Here is a 21,982-nt window from a genome sequence, read left to right on the forward strand (position 1 = left end):
GATGAAAATAATGGCAGGCACAGAGATAACAAGAGGCCAAATTCTGGAAGGAGGGATGAGGGGACCTACTTAGTTACAAGATCAGCCCAAGTCCCTCAGTGTGGGTTTTTTAAGACAGAGACTTCCAAGTGGCAGCTGGAGAACTGTCCAGAAGTCAGTTTTACTGTGTGATGCCAGGTAAGAGGGTCAGTTTGGCCACCTCCAGCCGTGCTGTGCTGACTTTCAGCAAGGTAAATCCTGTGCAGAACTGTGTCCAGTCATCTTTAAACCCAGCTGTGCTGTGCCAGCAGCTGACACACACCCCCTGATGGCAGGAATCCGCCTTGTCCTGCTGGGTAGTAACACTGGGAAGATACCAAAGAGCGAGTCCTGGAAAACCATGGATCTAAACACCGGGAAAAGTCAGGCTCAGACTGAACTCTTCCTTTTTCTTCACTGTGGTGTAGGAGAGAGGAAAAGGAAGCTACTGTCACCCTGGTCACCTGTCCCGCTTACTACAGCGTTTCAGCACCCAAAGCAGAACTGCTGAATAAAATCAAGGACTTGCCAGAGGAAGTAGGTGAGGAAGAGGAGCTGCTGGACATCAATGAGAAAAAGGTAAATTCAGCACACAGCACTATTTGCTGCTTACATTCCTGAAACAATAATAAGCCCTAAAGTGAAGTGCCTTTCTGTTTGATGGCAGCTTTTGGCAGCACCCAAAATTGTGTGGGAGCGATTAGGCCGCCTGTGAAGCTTCGTTAGAGTGACCCAGATTGTATAAGAGAGTTAATCTGAATTACTCACTGCAAATTGAGTACCAATTTTGCACCACCCTGAGGCGGGCCTGGATCACACCAAATGCTGAGTGTACAGACTGTCAGGAGCAGTCCCTGTTCTGCAGCAAGGAGGGAAAAGGGAGAGGTGAAGCAATTTGTGCAAGACCAGCTTGGGTTGGAAGCAGGAACAGAATCCAGCTGGTGACTGCACTGAGTGCAGGAGATTTTGCCCTAGGATTTTCTTCGTCAGTGAAGCCAGTTTACCCATTTCATCTGCTGTCTGCACTCACTGCATCCAAAGAAAGATAGGTTACTCTTTTTCCCCCACACTTTATTGTTTCTCTGACCCACTGAAAGCCTTGTGCACCTCAGCGGCTCAGTCAGTACAACCTCCATGTGATGGTTTGGAAGGGAGGAGAGCAGGGCAGGAGGGGAGGGCACATTTTCCTCTCTTACTGAGGTTTCATTTCACTGCAGAATGGCCCCTGCCACTCTTGCTGGATGCTTCCATACTCTGCTTCCAGGGCTTTTGCAGGGCCTTCTGATTTGCACCTGTGGTCGTCTCACATAAGTTACTTGGTAATTACAGACATGCTGTTTATCTCCCAAATCCCAGGTGTCCACAGGCAGGTGTTTGTGTCCTGTCTGTGCCTCCCTTACAGACCTGCTACCTTCCTGTCAAAAGCAGCTGTGCATGCCTGTAAGTCTAAACCATCCCACGCTGCAGTGGAACACAGCACAGCCCAGATTTCATTTTCTGTTCACCACCTCTTCTCTCTGTGACCCTACACAGGGTCTGGGTCACAAATACAGAGGTGAATCACTAGTCAAATGCATTTTCCCAAGGCCTTTGGCTGCTGCTTTCATCACCTGGCCCAAGCCACTGGTTGTAGAGCACCCACCTCCAAAGGGAGTTGCAGCCTCAGCCACATCCATAGCATTCCTTCCATAGGGATTCCCTTCAAAATCTGCCTGCTCATACCAAGGTGAAAGGTGCAGAGTGACTGAACAAGACAAGAGTGCTGCTCCATAAGCCTGCCATGGAGGGCAAGTCCCAGGCCTAAAAGGTTACATTTGCATGGAAATCCAGAAATAGATGGGAGTGATTAGGCCCAGGCAGCATGATCTGGCCTGTTTGCTCATGGTCTGTGTGCAGGAACATTTGCACAGGGGTTACCTGAGAAGGCAGCTCCTCTGGGAGGCCATTTGGATAAACCAAGCTCATTTCCACTGTAAGTATGCAAAGGAGTTCTGTTGGCTGGCATTTGGGATTGCAGGGGAGTCACTGATTAAAGAACACAAACGTAAGTCACAGGCCACTCTAGCTCCCAGGCCTTCAGTACAAAGATACCTCCCTCCCAAGAGCCCTGCAGCCTCCTGCTGCAGCTGGAGGGCAAATCTCCTGGAGCAGGGAGGAACAGCTGCCACTTCCCAGCAGCTCCATCTGCCTGAAAACCTGCCAAGGCTAATGCCAGACTTTGAGGCCACCCCATGGTCCTGCCATAGAGATTTCGCCATGGCACTGTAATCATTGAACATGGATTCTTCCTTTTGCTCCTCAGGAATTGGTCCAGCAATCAACAGGTGGGGATCTTTCTTTGGAAGGGGGCACTAGCATCATGACCCCAGGGAAGGGCAAGGGTTGGGTTTTCCCTCTGGATGCTACTGAGAGAAGAATGCTCATAAAGGAGTTTTGTTTGACCCTTAGGAGATGGGATTTAGTACGTCCTTTGCTCCCTCTCCCCCTGAACTTCCCTGCTAGCCAACGGAGGTCATCCCAGGGAGTGGATGTTTGTTTTCGGGGAATATTACTCGCCTTTTGCTCAGCCTTTGCACGTGTGTGGCAGCTGAGAGCAGGCTGTAGTGCAGCCACAGAACAATGCACGCCAAGTGTTCCATCTAGTGGTGCCTGGCCACACAGTGCCATGTGCTCCCTGCTGCACATGGAACCCCACTGCCAGGCCACCCTGGGCATCAGGGCCAGTTCAGTGACCCCAGCCTGAACAATGTTTGAAAATCCTTCCTCCTCTGAAGCAGACTGCCTCCTGCCTGGAGTGACACTCACTTGTGATGGAAAGAGGACTTTGAGAGACTATTTTCAGGCTGCCTTGTGATTGACTTGCTTCATCCTGCGGTGTTTGTGTGCTAAGTAAATGAACACACAGGTTTTTGTGCCTCAGCAGTGCATGAACTGGAGACACTGAAAATCCCCACCGCTTGTATGGTGAGCTTTTCCTGCTTGCTGTGCTCTCAGTTCTGAGTAAATGGAAACAAGAATTGCAAGCCTCGGGCCAGAGACTTGTTTTTGCATATGTCTTTCCACTAAATCCTAACAGAAATTAGGATCTCCGGCACATGTGCAGCACTGCTGTTCCTGAAGTAACCAAACCCCGGGGGCCTCCTTTTCTTTGGCAGGGAAATAGGTGTCAGTGTTTTCACAAAATGGGTGTGTGCTCTGTGTTCAGACACTGAGTAAATCCAGATCATCTTTGGTGTAAACCCTTCCTTGATGCCTCTGTGTGTGAGGCAGTTGTGTGGTACAGTTCAAGGTGTTTCAGGCTGGGGCAGGGCGTGGGAAACACACCGGAGATGTGGCTGCAGCTCTTTTCACTCAGAGGTTTTAAAGAACATTCATCTGTAGGTAGTGGGATATCAGAATATGGTACACCAAATCAGAGACCTCTTTTATAAACAAATATATCCTAATTGAACCTGACTGACTACTCAGCTTATCTCTGAGGTGGGGAATTTCAGCATTTTCTGTTTCCTCCCTTCTTTGTTGGCTGTTGCTGACCTGACCCTGCTCCTCAGGATCTGCAGCCATATCCTCTTGTTGTCCTCACCCATGTGGGCAGGGTGATGCAGGTGACAACCAATGTGGCAATGCTTCCCCTCCAACAGGCTGAGCTCATCGGGAGCTTGACCCACAAACTGGAAATCCTGAAGGAAGCCAAGGAGGGCCTGCTCGCAGACATTAAGATGAATAATGCTCTTGGAGAGGAGGTGGAGCTGTTGATCAGCACGCTGTGCAAACCCAACGAGTTTGACAAGTACAAGATGTTCATTGGCGATCTGGATAAGGTGGTGAACCTCCTGCTCTCCCTCTCGGGACGCCTGGCCCGTGTGGAGAACGTCCTGAGCAGCCTGGGGGACAATGCCAACAGCGACGAGCGGGTATGTATCGGCACAGCCCTGGCATGCTCAGGGTGTGAGGCAGCAGCCACCACCACCACAGCCTTACAATGACCTCCAGGGGCTGCCAGGAGGGCAGCACAGGGCTCTTGGTGCTTATGTAGGAGCAGTGGCTCAGACATTGTCCCTGGGAATCTTGATCCCTATTTGCATAAATGGCTGAGATCCTGCAGCCTTTGTCTGGACACCAAGCAGGGGTGTTGGGGACAGCCACATTTTAACATCCTTGGTGGTTTTGAAACTAGATTTTTCTGATGGTTGTTGCTTTCGAGCAAGATTTCCTGACTTTATTGAAGCACTTTCTGCCTCCCATTGTCAAGGACGTTCGGAGTCCAGTTCAGTGGGATTCACATTCAGTCTGTAATGAGGAATTCATCCTCCTCTCCCAGGCTTTTGACTGCATGTGTGGGAACTTAGCAGCCATCTCCAGAGGTGGTAGGCGTGGTGCCAGGAGGAAGGAAGGAAAGGGGGGATCAGGGTGTGTGCTGCTGGTACTGAAGGGCTCTCTCTGGTGTGCAGAGTTCGTTGAACGAGAAGCGGAAGCTGCTGGCTGGCCAGCACGAAGATGCCCGGGAGCTAAAGGAAAACCTTGACCGTCGGGAACGGGTGGTCTTGGACATCCTGGGCAATTACCTGTCTGAGGAGCAGCTCCAGGACTACCAGCACTTTGTGAAAATGAAGTCCGCGCTCCTCATAGAGCAGCGAGAGCTTGATGACAAAATCAAACTGGGGCAGGAGCAGCTCAAGTGCCTGATGGAAAGTCTCCCCACAGACTTCACACCCAGGGATGCAGCAGCAGCAGCTGCCCTGGCTGCAGCACTTGCTACCTCCACTGCAGTCAGTGGTAAAACACCTCCAGTAGCCTCTTCCTCACTCTAACGTGTCCCAGGTGGAGCTGGGATACAGCCCTGCCCAAGTCCCTTTAATGCAAGTGCATGGCAGATGGTTCTCTTCAAAGACAATGGACGGAGACAGGTCTAAACCAAGATTTTAATGAAGGAACAGAAATAGCAATAATAAAGGTTTTATCTTCCTTTCCTTCCACCTCTGCTTCCTGGAAACTTAAATCAATGTGGAGGGAAATCTCCTCCTGCCAGAGATGAGGAAGAATCTCACAGGAATTAAATACATGACCTTTAATAAAAAAGATGACCTCCTCTCTTCCCTCCCTTTTCTGCCTATCTGGCACCTCATTAAATAATGAAGGATCTAAGAGAATGAAGCCTTAAAAATAAAACCAACCCATTTTACTGAACATTATTGATATTTATATTTTTTAAAGAACAAGACAGAATGTGTAAGTTTTTGTACATACTCTAATCAGTTTCTTGATTCTACTTTGTTCTGTATGTAGAAAAGACATTTAATTTTGTATTTTGTGAAGACCTTAACAAAAAGAGGGAACCCCAAAGATAGTCATGCAGTAGCTTGAAACATCTCTCCCTGGTTTTGTTGCTGTTGTTGTGGTTGTTTTTTAATATAATAAAGGGATACGAGAAGCAGCTTCACCCTGTTTCAACACATGCGAAAGATACCATTAAGTGGCCTTATAAAGGAGATTTTGGCCATGAAAATACAATTTTTTCCTCTTCTGGATCCTGTGATCCTCTGAGTCTTGAGTTCAAACATCGTTTATGGCAACATGCATCTCAGGAGTCCAAGCTAGCAGGAAGCAAGGAATTCATTGCAGGAATGCAGGGAAATTCTGTCTTTATTTTGAATACTAATAACTGTGGTCTGTGTTTCTGTTGCAGCCTGAAAGATTTCCCTGAGGTGTGACGGAGATCTCTGCTGACATGATTTATAGGCCCGGGTTTGAGTAGAGTTTCAGGGAAACAGCGGGGGGAGCTGTTTCAATCCAATCAACACATTTCATTTGCCCTAAAAAAGAAAGCCTACCCACTGCTGTGGCTTAGTTTATTAGATTTAAAAACAGTTTTAATTCAGATTTTTTTTTTTTGCAGCTATCTTCCATCTTACACTTACCAAAACAACTCACAAAGACATGGTAGATCTGGGAAGTGTTTGTGCATTTTCCGTTTAGTGAGTTCTTTCCTGAAAAATACAAGTCCTGCAGTTTATCCCCAGGTCAGGAAGAGGCTCCATCCAAACAGGATCTGCCTGTTTGCTCCAGGAACCCACGTGGCTTCAGGGGGAGCACCTCCAGCAAGTTTTGGGTGGATGAGGCAAGTCCTGGGTGTACTCTCACAGTACACAGAAACACCAGCTTATGAGGCAAGTGATAGTCACTGATGTTTTTATAAACAGCTTATATTTTCAGGTGAGAAATGAGTTAAAGCCCTGATTTCTGTGGTAAGTGCAGAAGAACTTTCTTTGCACAGTTTTGTTCAAAAATCACCCTCCTAACTGCAAGGTTTACTGTGTTTGGCAGAAGCCCACCTTCATGTGTATTTAAAGGTAATTAAACATTAGGCAAGCTTGAAGATTTACTTCTCAGGCAAAATATTTACTTCTTGTACCTCTGGCAAAAAGGGGAGTGCATTCATTGCTCTTTATCCAACCTTGCTTTTCTCTTGTGGCTAAGAAACTAGAGGGTAATGGAAACCCAGAATTTCCCAGACTCATGACAAGATTTCATAGGACAGGAATGCCAGGGATAGAATTTTACCCTTCTTGTCCAGTGCTTGTAAACTTTCTGACACAAATCTGCATTTTGGGTCTGGCTACAGGAGATGTTTTAGATCTGAACCTGTGTTGCAGTGGCTACAGTGGACAAAGCCAGTACACCAGACAGAGTGAGCATGATCTGCTGGGCTACCCCTTCCCCAAAACACATCTCAGAAAAGGGTATTTCAGCAGACTGGCAATTTTTGCTAAAAATGAGCCTTATTTTTATAACAGAAACATCTGGTTGGGATATTGGTGTGGAATGCCCTACATCCCACCCTGCCACAGCATGGCCTGTTTACCAGTGGCCTCTGTCTCTAGATGACAATGGGTGGAACTACTTTCCAAGCCAGTTTATGGTACCCGGGTCAAGCACCTTCTCCAAAGCTGTCTCCAGGTAAGTCATGGAGTGTTGAAGGATCATGTGACAGGTGCCTTCAGCTGGCTACAGGCACAGTGGGAAGGCACAGATCTCCCTTGGGTGGCTTGAGGAAAATCCTGGTAAGGACAAAGCAGGTACGCTTCTGACGCATGGTGGCAGTTGCAAGTAAAATCGCATTGTACAAAAACAATTCCATTATGTTAAACTTGCACATTAGTTAGGAACAGCCTTTTTCCTGGGTCAGCATCCCTTAAATTATTATCTCTAGTCAAAGCAGGTCAGCTCTCAGTAAGCCCTCACATGCTTTTAGCAACATGCACGTGATACAAGCGCCCGGAAAATCTAGTCATCCAACTTAAAATTGGCCTTTTTTTATCATAGCCCTTGGGCAGTTGATGGTCACAAGGAATTCAAATCAGACACTTTCCTCAAGACTAAATCTAATAAAGAGTGTTTACATTCCAGGGTATATTGGTTGTAAGTTCGCACACAAGGTCTTTTGTGAGCATTACCTATAAAAAAATTGGTCAAACCCAGTGCACCACAACAGTTTATGTGTCAGTTTATCCATCATCTTTACAACTCAGCTGCTGTCACGACTATTTAGACTAGTAATTAAGAGAAGCAAGTAAAGCAAACTGGATAGCATTCCATACTCACTCCACATAAATCCTGTCCTTTGCAAAATGGGGAACAGAGCAAGCTTTTCATCAGAGAGCCCCTGCCTTTAAATCAGTGTGAGCAAACTGAGGCACACCTAGAGACCCCATCCCAGGTTTCTCCATGCCTCATTCAACCATCCTTCAAGCCAGTGTTTATATAAGAGCTGTTTATCCCTTTACACTTCTCCAGAGGGGATGTCCCGACCATGGCACAGTGTTATGGCTTGGCTATGTTCCCACAGGAGTGCTGCTTATGCCTTTGCACATAAACCAACTGTTGTGCAGCTCTGGTGTGTTAAAGGGTTTTTCTATCCCTGTGTTACTGAACAATCAGCCTTTGTGTTGTGCAACTGGATGTGTGTCTGTGGCCAGCCTTTGTGCAGCTTGGTGTGTATCAGTGCCAAAAATCAGCGCAAAAATCTGCTTTTTCCTTGCCCGTTTCAAGATGTTGGGGACACGAAGCCAGCCAGGCTCAGCACTGTGAGGCAGGCTTGAGGGGGTGTCAGCATGGCTCTGCCTGCTTTGGGATAGGAAAAAGGGCTATTTTCTCCCTACACCATATAGGAAACAGAGTACATGTGAGCCAACCAGCTCTTTCCTCTCTGGATTGCAGCTGGAGGCCATGGCCTTCTGGTAGGGCTGCACTGAGAGCAGGGAACTTCAAAGGAGAAAACACTTTTTAAATTCTTGTTCATTTTAGCACTAAATTAACTCACAGAACTGAAATGCAAAAGAAAAAAAAAGAGGACATAATTCAGCTGGGGGGCTTAAGGGCTGGCAAAAGCTTGATGGAATACTGGGGAAACTGCTCCTGAGGAGATTGTGCTTTTACTGAGGTAAAATAAAACTGTGATTAAAAAAGGAAAAACAAAAGCCAAACAAGACTCAGGGCAGCTTAGAAAGGATGAAATTGGAATATGAGAAGCTGTGATGGGAAGTTTTGGGGGAGAAAGGGAGCCCTGAGCAGAACTTTCTTGCGGCTCTTCCCGCCAAATTTTTGGCGGGAACCATTTTACCTCACAAAAGGCCCCCCCGCCATTTGAGGGGGCTGCTGAGGGAAGCCCTGTTGGTGAGGGGCTCTGGGGCATCCAGTCCTCACCAACACCTCAAAAACCTCCAAAAACCTCCAAAAAGTCCCCAAAACCACACTAGGACTGCCTGCTGCCCCTCCTGCTAGGTTTTTATGGGCAACACCTGTGTGGCAATCAGAGCTAATGAGGACAGCTGGGCTGAGGTGCAGCTGAACGGAGCCCACAGGTGAGGCACTGCGGGAGGATGCACACCTCAGCCTGAAGCCGTCTGAGAAAACGTGAGTAAAGATATATTTTTATGCACTTTTTTTTTCTTTTCATGGGGCAGATTGGCAGCATGCAGCTGGGCCGGGAGTTTAAGGGGAGAAAACAGCCCAGTTTGTTGGAAAACAAGAGTTGGGTGTTTGGTTTCCAGAAGGAAGGAGGGCCCCACCCTGTGGGGATGGGAGGGTGCCACACCAAGGGGATCTCAGCACAGCAGGACTTGCCCTCATGCCTCAGCTCCTGCCCACAGCCTGGACAGGACGGGTACAGGGTCTGTACCCATCTGACCCCAAGGATATCCCACCCCAGTAGCATCCAGCCATGTCCTCAGACCTCCATCACACTCCAGGAAAGTGGAATGGTGTGGGTATGGTATGGATTCCTGTGTGCTGCCCCAGAACAGTTATGAGGTAACACAGCACAAGGTTTGAAGCTGACTTTCTGAAGTGAGTGGTAAAATTCCCTTTGGTCTGCCAATGTTGGTTGGAACTGGGGCTGAGGGAGTGGGAGGTGAGGGCACAAGGGAGGAACAGGACTGTCACTTCTTGAAGAGATGGCTGGTGTTAACCTCATCATTTTGTAGCCAGATTGTTGATTAATTTGCTATGTGTATTGTTGGGAAGAAATTGTCAGGCAACGTTTTGCTTGCAAATTCTATGTCAAGCAACCCTGCTGGCTTCTTGTGCCTCACCAGAACCTGGGCTGCCCCTCAGCTTCCCTAGCATACACAGTACACAGTTCCTGGGTGCACAGTGTCCTCTGTCTTTTGAGGCTGTGACAATCAGTGTCACACGCAGGCTCGTGTAGCCACAGTCACTTGGATGGCCTATTTCTGTCGAGTGAAGTTAATGTGAACTGCTCAGGGAGAGGTTATTTTCTGAGAAGACAAAGCTGCTGGTCTGTCTTAGCCCTCCCTGCTCTTCTAAATCCTGCATGAGATTTTACTTCCTGTCGAATCTACTGTGTCCAAACTAATTTTTTTTTTTTACAATTGGTTATTTGTTCTCATCTTCCAAGGTGTGAGGTGAAAGCACACGTCAGTCTGTGTTGATAAAATCATTTATCATATTATCAGAAAATACCCTTAAGATCAAGTGCAGCTGTTAACCTCACACCACTAGATCCACCACTGTGCCCCCAAGTGCCACATCTCCACCTCTTTTAAATATCTGCAGGCATGGTGACTCTACCACTTCCCTGGGCAGCCTGTTCCACTGAAGATATTTCTCCTCACACCCAACTAAGTGTCCATGTTCTAAGACACGGCCTCACAACTGTTTTGCAGGGGGTTTTGAGGTCCCATTTTCCTTTGCCGTGATGCTGTAAAGAAATCAAATGGTGACTGCACACTGTGCAGGATTTAAATTCAGAAAGAAAACCTGCACCCTTCAGCCATGCTGTGGTGCTCTTTGCTCCTCCCCACAGCAAGCAGGGCTCAGGGCTCTCCCAGAGATCTTGGTATGAGTTCCCTGGGCACTTTGGGAGAGCACACTTGGCAGGGACAAGCGTCACCTTCCCATTTGCTGTGACCCTCTCCTCTGCAGGAGGCCATGGAGTCCTGGCTTTCCCAATGGCTCTAGCAGGAGACAAAGCCTTGTCACCACTCCAGGAGCCAGCCAGGGCACTCTGCATTTACTGGTGTCACTTTGAGGAACAGGATTATTTATAGTTCTTGGACATGGGAGAAAAGACTCAAGCAGCAGGAAATGCTGGCAAAGGGATGCTTCCTTCCTACCCTTTCTCCTGTTTTATGGTCTCCTGAGTGGTAACTGCCAGCGCTAAAAAGCAGGATAGAGCTAATTAATTCTTGTGGAAAGTCCAGGAGGGGGGTAACCCCGGGGAAGGAACTGTTTGTACCTTGAGCACCACAGTCAGGAACACTTGCGGCTAACCTACCTGGCAATCAGGAGTGCCAGCTTAAGGGCAAAAAAAACGGGATTAGCTTTATTCTTGTCAGTTCTGAGACACACAGACCTCACCTGACCAGGGCAGCCTGGAACAGAGACACACATGGAGAGCTGTGAACCCTCCTGTGCCTCTGCTACATCAGGGCCTTGTACTTTTTCAGTGTTTCACACTTGATTGAACTTACCTTCAGCCATGTAATATGACAGAGGGGGAAAACAAGACAAAAATCATCCTCTTTTCCCCAATTCCCCACCCCAAATACCCAGCAAAATACAAAAATACCAAGGCTCACTTGACAAGGCAAAGCAGCAGCACAACTTGTCTTATCTTTTGCCTAGCAAACACACCCAAGCCTCTAAACACTTAGCCTCCTACCCCATAAATTATGTAGTAGATACAGGACAGGAATTAAACCCTCCATCATCTGTGCCCCTGTCCTGCAGTGTGGCCAGGCTCCTGCTGTCTCCCCCCGGGGGTGCCCAGCTCCGAGCAGCTGCTGCAGTACAGGGCGGGACAGTGTTGCTGACATGAAGGCAGACTCTCAGCCTCTCCATAAAAAGCCTGGGATGGCTGAAATACTCCACAGAGTGGTATTGCCCTACCCAAGCAGCTGGCCCAGCTGCTCAGCTGTTCAAGGAGCAGCCGTGCCTGGATTAGCCAACAGGGAACACATTCCAGCACTGAAGCAGCGTTTGGCTAAGAAAACCTCACCTGCACAGGCTGTGACTGAGCCGCACTGGGCAGCATTGTCACACAGCCACAGAGACCGCCCATCCTGGCTTCCAGTTCCACACAACACGCAGTACTTCTGTACTTTCCATCGGGTCCTCAAATGCCACAGCAGTCCCAACTCTAGGCCTCTCTTGGGTCAGCATTACCGGCAGGCTGTGGGGAAAGAGCAGTAGCAGACACTCCAAGGCATTGCATGAGCAGAGAAGTTGTAAGCAGAAGAGACTGTTTACTAAGCTTTTTTTTTCTTCTTTGTCTGCCTAACTGCAGTTAGTTGTGTCCAGTGCACACAGGATTAGATGGCCCTGGTAACTTAGTTGGATACAGCCCTTAAGCAGGGAAGTGTTCCAGACACTGACCCACAGGCTGCCACAGGGCTGTCACCCATACCTGATGTGTTGCTCAGCCCCTGACTTCACGGTACATGATCCTCTGTCTCTGCAGTGTCAACACCTCAAGTCATGAGGCAGCTCAGACAGCCTGGATCCTCTCAAGGCCTCACTCCTAAGCTTTCTGTTGGGCTTCACCTTTTCACGCCACATCTTTTCCCCAGCAAGTGCAGATAGCCCAGCCTCCATCCTCTTTCCTGCTCCTCAGGTAGACCAGTGCCAGCCTCCCAGCTGCTGAGCATGTTCTGGGAAAGCAAAGCTCTTGGCAAGAGCACAAGCCATGCCTTGTGTTCCCTGTTGGTCCCCCATCCCCAGCAGGAAGCAATATTCCATGGTCAGAGATGGCACAATAAATACCCAACATATACTTGTTCCTGTCTGGAACTAGTCCTACATTTTAGAAACCAGGCAGGGACCACGCAGTGTAGCCAGCAGGGTGAATGGAGCAACTGTTGCTAAAGCAGTTTCACTCACAGTCAGCCATGCTTTGTCTGGCTTGTGTCTAACTCAGTACCAGCTGCAAGGCTGCAGTGTAAGGAGGAAAATGGCTGGATACACATCCCCTCCTTCCCATCCCCATAGCACACACAGGAGCAAGCAGATTAGAGCAGGAAACAGCAGAGGAAGCAGACATTGCAAGTTTGGGTTTATTTCACTACAGAGGGGGCAGAAAACAAAAACCAAGCTATAGCTGTTAGCTGAACTTAATGGCTTTGACTTTGAAGTCACCCTCTACAGCCAGGTATTCAATTTTCTCCATGCCCAGCCGATTCGGGAACTTGAATTCTGCCTCAGGCAGTTTCACCGTTGCCTCAGTTTCATCAAAGGAGATGCACATCTGTAAAGAGCCACAAGAAGGAAGGAGGGAAGCATGAAGGCTGACATCACAGCTCCCAGGCTTTGCTTACTCCCCACTACCTTCAGTCTGGGTGCAGCACAGGCAAAGTGGCTGCTGGTGCCAAGGCAGTGCTCAGCAGCTCAGCCTCCTCCCTGCCCAGCAGAGGCACAGAAGGGAGGAAGCTTGTACAGCTGTGGGATGAGATAGACCCAGTCTGAGTCTCACCTCAGTGCTGTTACTGCTCTGAGGTGCATGGCTTCCAACAAGAGGCCTAAGTGAGACACTCAGCACATGTGAGCTGCTGGGCACTGACTTGGGCAGCACAGCTCTAGATAGTTCCTTGGCTTTAGCTGCCAGACTTTTCCCCTGTGGCCTATCTCCCTTTCCATGCTTGCTCCTTCTGCACTGCAGAGGCACAGGGCAGCATTAAAAGGCTGTGCCCTTGGCCCCTCTGTGCTCAGTGCCAGGGCTTTGTACACACCCCTACAACCTCACCTCAATCTTGTCACCATGCTGGAATGGAAAGTCAGCCTTCCTGTCCTCCTCCCCCCACATGCCATCCTCCTTGGAATTGCACACGACAGTGTTGACATCCCCGTGACAGTCAAAGCGAGGGTTGAAATGGAGCATGAGGGTGTTGCTGTCCTTCCCAACATTCACAGCAAACCTGAGGAAAAAGAGCCAGTGCAAAGGGGGTGTCTGTGCAGCAGCCCCAGCTGCCATTGCTGACAAGCTGAACACAGCAGGAGCTCTGCCTTCCCCAGTGCCACATCAATCCATTCACCACCTCACTCACCCTTTGGCATCAGACTCGATCTTCCCTTTGACCTTGATGCACTCACCAGGCTCAACGTCCAGCTGAGTAACAACCAGTCCCTGCAGGGCCAAACCACAGGAGTTAGTCTATCCCAAGGCAAGGCTTCCAGTCCTGCTTGGGCCAGGGCACAAAGCTCTGGTAGACCCAATCATCAGTTTTGTGCTACAGGAAGGGTTGATTCAGGCCAGATGCCTGTCTCAGTGGCATCTCCCACTCCCCTAAGCAGCATAAGGTGACAAAGAGGTGCGGTGGGTTGGCCCTGTCTTGGATGCCAGGTACCCACCAAAGCCACTCTGTCACAACTGGACAGGAGAGAAAAAAATATAACAAAAGGCTCATGAGTTGAAACAAAGACAGGGAGAGGTCACTCACCGATTACTGTCACAGGCAAAACAAAGTTGACTTGGGGAAATGAATGGAATTTTTTACCAATTAAAGTCAGAGCAGGATAATGAGAAGTAAAATAAGCCTTAAAAATACCTTCCCCCTCCACCCTTCCTAGGCTCAGCTTCCTCCCCCTCAGTGGCACCGGGAGACAGGCAAGGGGAGTTACAATCAGTTCATTACAGGTTGTTTCTGCCACTGCTCAAGGAGAGGAGTCTCCTCCAGCTCAGTGTGGGGTCCCTCCCACAGGAGGCAGTGCTCCACTCCAGTGTGAGTCCTTCATGTGAGCTACAGTTCTTCTCTAACTGCCCCAACATGGGACCCTTTCCACGGGGCCACAGCCTTTTTCGGGAATCCACCTGCTCCGGCATAAGGTCCTCCATGGGCTACAAGTGGCTTTCTGTATCCCTACTGACATGCACAGGCTGCAGAGGGGCAGCTGCCTTACCATGGCCTTCACCACAGGCTGCAGGGTGTTATCACAGAGGCTTTCCTGCACTGCTAATGGGCTCAGCCTTGGCCAGAGGTGTGTCCATCCTGGACCCTGCTGGCCTTGGCTCTGCCAGATACGGGGGAAGCTTCTGGCAGCTTCTCACAGAAGCCATGCTGGCAGCTCCCTCTGCTACCAAAACCTGGCCACACAAGTCCACTGCAGGAGGTGATTCACCAGCTGCTACACAAGCAGCATAACTGAGCATTACTTAACAGTGAGCCAGGTCAGGTAGGGAGACCAATTGCAAACCAGTTTGCTTGGCCACTGCCCCCCAGCCCCCTCATGCTGTCCTTGCCCTCATGCCTGCTCTCTGCTCTGCCCATATACAGACTGCTGAGGTCAGGGTTCCTCGAGTCACTAAACTGCTTATCCCCACGGTGCTAACTCTGCCTCTCGCCTCTGGAATGCAGCCTCTGCGCCCGGGGGGTCTTTCGAGGAAAGGGAAGCTGCGGGGTTAGGGCTGGGTTAGCATACACTGCCAGCCTGCTTTCCTCTCCTGTTGCACTAAGAGTTAACCCCCTCCTGGACCCAAAAGGCATTCTTAAGGAAGAAAAATACACAGCTTAAGGGGAAAAAATGTATAAAGGGTCTTGAAACTGTAGAGTTGCAAATGGACCCAAACCTTTAGAGTACTTAAGAATATAAACATTCCTCAGCTTCCCCACTTAGATAACATACTAAAGACGAGAAGAAGAAATACGGCTGGTCAGCCCTAACTATTCCTCCCACAGCCATCTATCAGCCTTGCATTTCCTCTCGGCTAATCCTTTTCTCCTCCTTCCTCTGGCACCACGCCCAAACCCCACAGGCAGCCCAGCCTTAGTCCTAGTCCTAGTCCTGCTTGGCACACCAGCCCGGCTCGAAGGCGGCACTCACTTTCTCCATGCTGCAGACACCAGCCCCAGCGAGCAAAGCACCCCCGAGCCCCTTCACCACACGGAGTGACGCAGCGCTGAGCTCCAGCAGCTTAACTCGCTCGGGCAGGACCATCACATGATTGGAGGGGAGGGCGAAGAAGGGGATTGATCAATCGCAGCTGTTGGGGCTGGAGCTTCCCAGCCATTTACAGGAGGCAGCGGGAGATCTCTCTCGATACTGTTCTTTGCAGGCAGTTTGTGTGTGATTTTAAGACCTAGTGACTGTTTGGTTCTGCGTGGTCCTAGAAATCCTTACTGTGAGCTTTCCTACTGCTATGCAGCGTCCGTTGGCTCCGATCCCAGGAGCCGGAGTGCTGCTCTGTGCTAGGAGCGAGGTGGCCACCCTTTGTTCAGCAATCTCTGTCTAAAATCAGATTGGAGTCCTCGTGTTACTGCTGCAGAGTGGTTGCCTCTGTGGACAGGGGTGTATGTGTTCTCCTAGCCCAGCCACATGCCTGCAAGGAGCCTGGACTGGTGGGAGACCCTGGATACAAATCCTCACTGCTTGCACTTGAATGCAAGCCAAGGGTTTGGTACAGCCCGTGTCAGCATTTGAAAAATGCCTGAAAGGTTAAGCTTGGTGCTGTGGAGCTCTAAGTAGATGTGAGAATTCAGGCTGCGGCTTTTGAAAAATAGCACAATCTCCCTGGTTCCATTCCAGTTGCAAAAGGCTCCAGAGGGAAAAGAGAAATGCTTTGTTAGTGGTGGAAGAGGCCGGGCAGGGCTGCGTGCAGCCGGCAGGATGGGAGAGGAGGCTGCTATCCCAGAGAGTGCTCAGCGCCTGCTAGTCCCCTTTCCTGTGCCCCCGAATAGCACAGAGCATGACTGTCCCGAGGGTCTTTGCAGGGCAGGGAGGTGAGGGTGGAGCAGCTGCCGTGCTTTGTGGGGCTGTGTCACTGGATCGGTTTGTACCTTTGTCGTGGGCTTTATCAGGGTCCTCAGGCCTCTGTTCCTCAGTTTCCCTCAAGCCTGAAGTGACGCTAACGACATGAAGCTTCACAATCCTGCCTGTAAACCCGCAGCGAGGGCTGTTATATAAACCCCTGATGGCTGAGCCATGAGCAGCCTGTGAGGTACCTGTCTGGAGGTCACTTTTGGAAAGGCTGCACAGGGCACAGTGCAGGAATTTATGGCTGGGTAGTGGTGGGAAACACTGTAGGAAGCTTCTGGAACTTCATTAGAGCTGTTACAAGAATAGCATCCTGACTCCTGATGCCATCCTTTGCCCCAGAAATTCCTCGCACCCATTTCAGAACATTCCGTGTTATTTCAGCAAAGCTGAGCTGAGTTTGAACTAAAAAGTCACAAGCTCGGATTGCAGCCCTGTGACTGGGGTGCATAAAAGAGGGCAAAATGCTGACTGAAAGTGCTGTAGGGAAAATCCCACACATGCTCTCACCTCCAGCTAACTCCCTGGCCATCCTATGCACACACAAGAGCAATATTGAAGTCAGGAGATGACTGTGGGAGCAGAGTTGGTGCAGGTAGCAAATGCTACTGAGAGCAGGCCCCCTCCACTGGGGAGGAGTTTGGAGAAATCCCAGCTAACTCCACCTTAAGTTAGCCCCATTCTCCAGCGATTTTAGCAGGGATCACGTGTTGGAGACAGGCTTTAGGCGCCTGCTCTCTGCGCCTGAGTTACTGTGCAGTTGTTCCCCTGGTCGCTGGCAAATGTGAGGGGTTGGTTGAGCAAATTCTGTTTGGTCGTTCAGGTTTGGTTTGTGTATTTGTTTTCCATTCAGCTCTGTGAAATCCTGGGAGACTTCTCTCCTCCTTTCAGTGCTGGGCCCTCTGACTCCTGAAATGCATGTTTCATGTGCGCTGCTCTTCTGGCCTGAAGTCTCCTCCTCTGACCCTTCAGACAGCGAATTACCTTTCCAATAACACACGGAGACTGCGCTGTTTGCTTTCCTTGAGTGCTCTGCACTGGCAGCCTGGTTGGTTTAGCAGCAAACCCTTTGGTCTTCAGATTTAAAGCAGTCCTAGTTCTAAGCCCTTTGAAATCAGCATGGTGTTTATTCTGAGGTTACAATGCCAAGTTGCCCCACTGTCCTGCATTTTTCCTAGTTATTAAGTGGGAGAAAAGTAGGGGGACCCAGTGGGTGTCGTTCCATTTCAGAGGGCTGGTAAAGGAAGACAGGCTGCAATGCAAGGCCACATTGGCCAATCCCACCCCATCAGGGATGTTCCCAGCCTCCCAGTGCAGCATGAGGCAAAGTACACCTTGCACCTCCTACAGGAGGGACTCAGTCCCGATGCACCCACAGCAGGCAGCCAGAGGATTAGGGTGCCTTTCAAAGGCCTGGGGGAGAAAGGGGGAGGCACTGCCCTATGCAAGCCACTCTGACACCCCAGGTCCAACAGGGGATGTTCTGAGAAGAAACCCTGGGCAGAAAAGCCCCAGTGAGCCTTACCTGGGTTGTTACAAGAGACTGCAGTAAGTACAGGTCCTGAGAGAGAGTAGCTGGGACTCAACTGTTCTGCAGCTGTTCCCATTTCAGGCGTGACTGCTCTTTCACATGCTTTTGGAGAAGAGTATTTCACCTACCAGGCAGCTCTGGCAGCAGCAGGGAAAGAAGTGTCAACTCCTGCTCATCCAGAGGTGATGCGCAGAGGAATTTTCGCCTGTGGGGAAAATTAAGACTGGCCTCCCAGTGCTTGGCCTTGCAGGCTTGCTTGTGGGCATGGAGTTCTGCTCAGCACCAGGTCCCCAGCCCAAACTCTTCATTCACCTCTTGGTTTGCACAGGCTGATGGCAGACAGCTGGTCAGTCTGATTTTCTTGTAACTCCCTATAAATGTCCCAGATTTGCTTTGGAAGCAAAGGGTGCAGCATGCTGAGTGTTACTCTTTTTAATCTCCTTCGAGAAAAAATACACCCTAGCCACTGGCAAAGTCATATTCTGGGCTAATCACTGCTGTCATTAGAAATGGCTTTCCTCTGGTTTGGGAAGGTCTGAGGACACACCCTGCTGCTGGCTAACTCAAGGACCAGGGTGTGACACAGGGTGCAGAGGCCAGCACCTGCTGGCTCTTCAGTCCCTGTGCCTGGTTTGTCTTGCACTGAACCCAAACGCACTGGTAGCTGCTGATGCTACACATCCCGAGTCACTCATGACTGCAGCTGAGAAGAGCCTCCACTTCTTGCAGAAAGAGTGAGTGGTAGCTTTCTCCCCTTTTTGAGGAAGGGGCCAGGGCCAGCACGGCAGTCTGTGCATGCACCACCCTGTGAGGGCACCACTGCTTCAGCCATTGCCCCTCAATCACTTACACTGACCAAGCAGGGAGAGGAGCTGCTCCAATCCAAGGATTATACTGGTAAAATAATGACAAGAAAAACCCCTCATAATTTCCTAGCATGGGAAAAACTTACAGTTTGCTTTAAGTTAGGGTTTGTTTTTTTTTACTTTCTTTAGGGAAGATTTGTTCTTTTCTCTGTAAGTTCATTCTCAGTTCATCATTCTCAGTTCATTAGGCAAAGGCTGTATCTTTCTCTCATGCTGTCTTCAGGGAATATATGTGTCAATACTGTCTGGATGGGATCCTCTTCTCAGCAATAGCCCCTGGTTACTCTTATAACCTAAATATTATTCTGTTACAGCATAACAGATATACATTGTATTTCTATATACACTCACAGGCTGTTTTCTCTTGGAATATCTTGGTACTTGAATTTAAGCAATCCTCTGCTTCTACTCTTGAGGTGTCTGGTTCTCGCTGTTGTTACCATAGCATTTTAGTTTGTCTCATCTGAGAAGTTTCTGCCTTTTTGCTTGAGCAGTCATGAGCCCCTGCAGACTTTAGCTGCACACAGTTTCCCTGGACCCTTCTGCACGGCTGTAAAACAGTGCTCTCACCGCCATGGTATCTTCCAGCCCCGTGCTATCAGTGCGGGAAACTCTAGGGAGGGGCTGGAGACCACAGGGGAAGAGAGCCAGACTCCCAGGAAGAAGCTTTAGCCTGCTCTTGAGAGACAGAGTGAGTCAGGAGCCACAGTCCAATGTGGCAGGAGGGTGAGAGGCCCTCCCAGAGCCTGCCAGCACTCAGGCTCCCAAAGCACTGCCTCAGAGGGAAGTTGGTGCCAGGAAGGTCCAGTCTGCACTGGATACCAGCTGGGGTTGCATGGCCACATGTCACTACAGTGTTTTCATCCCTGAGGGCTTCCTCATTTCAGCTTTCCCTACATTAAAAGGGAAGCACCTCTATTCCAAGTTAATTATAAATTAAGTTAATTATAAAGAACTTCTTGCACTATCTCAAAGTGATGAAAGGAGCTTGCTGATCCTGTCACTGGAATTTAAAGTATGTCTCCTCATTTTATTTCCCTCATTAACACTGACCCAAGATGATAATCTCTGTGTTTCTGTCATCTCTCAGTGGATTAGATTTAACTAGAGCAAATTGTTAACTACCCAGGAGAACTGGGCCTTTGTTTTGTTGGACTCATTTGACTTTGGCACCTCCCTCCTTAACCTTTTAAGTTTGCAGGTGGCAAGCACCTCACCTCAGAGTTTACTGCCTCATCTCAAAGGAGTTGTTTGCATTTGTTCCTCCCTGGATGTCCCTGCTACTCTAAAATTAAGAATCCAGGTCCATCTTACCCTCCTCTTTGCAGGTCACCAGAGATCTTAGTCAAGCAGCTATGGCAGTGTGAACTCCTAGCAGAGCCCACGGGTTACTGACCCTTCAAGTTTCCTCGAGGTCTGTCAACTCTGGCATCTTTAAGTACTCGTTTTCCTTAGCAGCACAGTTGTTTACTTTACATCTATGACCGCACTGCAAACTTCTGCACCAGGGAACAGACCCTGGAACACTTTTCACTGGGATAGCACAGCAGGATAGCAGCACTTCCCAAGCCTTATATAGTTCCTGTGATCTAGCCCCAGACAATCTGGATTCGATTTGCACCTCATGATCAGCTGCAAGGAGACTTGTGTGGGGGCTGAACATGGGCAGCTATGGATTTTCCTATCCCTAACCCACTGAATAAAACCTGTACAGGCCTTGAAGGTGTCCACACGGTGGACAGGAGGTGAGGAAAGGTAAAGAGGAGTGCATCTGCATTGTCCTCCACAGGGCAACTCTAGCAATAGAGCTGGTCAGCTGGGTCTGGACCCCGTGTAAATGAAACAAGGTGTCAGTGAAAAATTGGAGCAAGCCTTCTGGGTAGCTTTCATCTTGAGCTAAGGTGGCTGCACCAGACTGGAGTTCTAATCTATGTTTTGTTTCCCCTTTATAAACCAGCTTTTATCACATCATGCCATCCATAAAGTCAAAGCTCCTGGGGTTTTGCCAAGTAACCTGAGATGCTCTTCTGAAAGAGTTGCCCCATGCCTGGCCACAGGACTGAGTCTGTCACAGCAGACATGTCTAGGACACAGCAGACACATCTGTTGGTGCTTTTATATTATCGCCTTAGAATCGTAAGGCTTGATTTTCCTTATGTCACTCTAATTCCGCAAAACCTGTATGGCAGAGGTTTCCCTTGTACTGAAGGATGGTGAAGCAGTTTCTTGTTTTGGGGCTTGGCTCTAATCAGTGGGGGAAAACCCCTCACAGTTACTTTGGACAGGGTGGGAGCAGTGTCCAGAAAAGCATTTCAGCAGCCTTAGGCTGGACCGATTTAGAAGAGCTCTCTTCTAGCCTGACATAGCACATACAGCATGCCAGGGTGGCTTAGAAACTCAAGCCATCTGGAGTTCTTTCCCACAAAAACATGTGTGTGCCAGAATTGGTCTCCTTTGAGCCACCCACAGTGAGAAGGGATTGTATTTAAGCTGGCTCAAGTTTCTTGAATTCAATTTTAGGCAAGAGAAAATTGTTAGCAAGTATTTGAAAAATGCCTTGGAAAGAACATGCTGATTAAAATGTAACAATCTTTGAAGGAACATTAACACTGTCCATTCTGAACCACAAGACACTGAAGAGCCATCAAAATGATGATGCATGGGGTGCAGTTCCTTCCCCTTCCTGCCATCTTCTCCCACAGTGATTTGTCAGCCAGATTAAGGGTTTATCCAATACGAGGCATGAGTCATGAGGACTCCCTTAGTTCACAAAACAGCTCTGAACAACTCTGGCTGGTGAGGTGCAATAAACAAAGAGACACTCAGGTTTAAGACTGAAGCCCTTTTATACAGGAGCTGTAAAAAAGTATCAAGGGCAAGCAGGTCATTTGATTGTCTCCCATTATTCATGCCAGGCCATTTCACAGGGTGACATCTCATCTCATAGGTAAAGAGGAAAGGCCCGGTTAGAAATATTCACATGCACACGCAAATTTAGAAATACATTTAAAAGTGGCAAATCAGTAAGTTCTGCGGAAAGCAAGAGCATCATTCCTAAGCACTGTGGGCAGATCAGAAACCCTGCTCCTAACCCCCCTGAAGGCTGTGGTGATCCTGGCTGGATTCATAAAAAGATTCTGGCCACAGCGTGGTGAAAGAAGGCAGTGGTTCAGAGCCCTGAGCACTGCAAGATGCAAGGCGAAGGGAGGGCAGACAGGATTTGTCACCCTGACAAGAAGGATTGGGAGAGTGTGAATGATGGCAAGGGCCTCAGCCACGCCTCAGGCCCAGGATTGCAGCATGC

The 21,982-nt window shown here is 49.2% G+C and overlaps 2 protein-coding genes across 7 annotated transcripts in view; one reads left to right on the forward strand and one right to left on the reverse strand.

Annotated features, from left to right (window-relative positions):
- The window catches only part of SHROOM3 (shroom family member 3), a 114,074-nt gene extending 108,616 nt beyond the window's left edge, over positions 1-5,458 (forward strand). For all 6 annotated transcript variants that reach the window (XM_085057758.1, XM_085057759.1, XM_085057760.1 and 3 more), the window contains 3 exons: positions 447-597; positions 3,660-3,932; positions 4,470-5,458. In XM_085057758.1, coding sequence (XP_084913884.1) covers positions 447-597; positions 3,660-3,932; positions 4,470-4,829 — 784 coding nt within the window. In that variant the 3' untranslated portion in view covers positions 4,830-5,458. The remainder of the gene's footprint in view (positions 1-446; positions 598-3,659; positions 3,933-4,469) is intronic.
- Positions 5,459-12,572: 7,114 nt separating this feature from the next.
- Positions 12,573-15,487, reverse strand: LOC146437783 (16 kDa beta-galactoside-binding lectin). The gene is made up of 4 exons (XM_085057764.1): positions 15,352-15,487; positions 13,578-13,657; positions 13,277-13,448; positions 12,573-12,781 (listed from the first exon to the last, which is right to left on the reverse strand). The coding sequence occupies exons 1-4, from the start codon at positions 15,463-15,465 to the stop codon at positions 12,638-12,640; spliced, it is 510 nt and encodes a 169-aa protein (XP_084913890.1). The 5' UTR covers positions 15,466-15,487; the 3' UTR covers positions 12,573-12,637.
- Positions 15,488-21,982: the final 6,495 nt, after the last annotated feature.

Source organism: Lichenostomus cassidix, chromosome 4, assembly GCF_008360975.1.
Source record: "Lichenostomus cassidix isolate B80296 chromosome 4, HeHo_3.0, whole genome shotgun sequence".
Taxonomy (NCBI): domain Eukaryota; kingdom Metazoa; phylum Chordata; class Aves; order Passeriformes; family Meliphagidae; genus Lichenostomus; species Lichenostomus cassidix.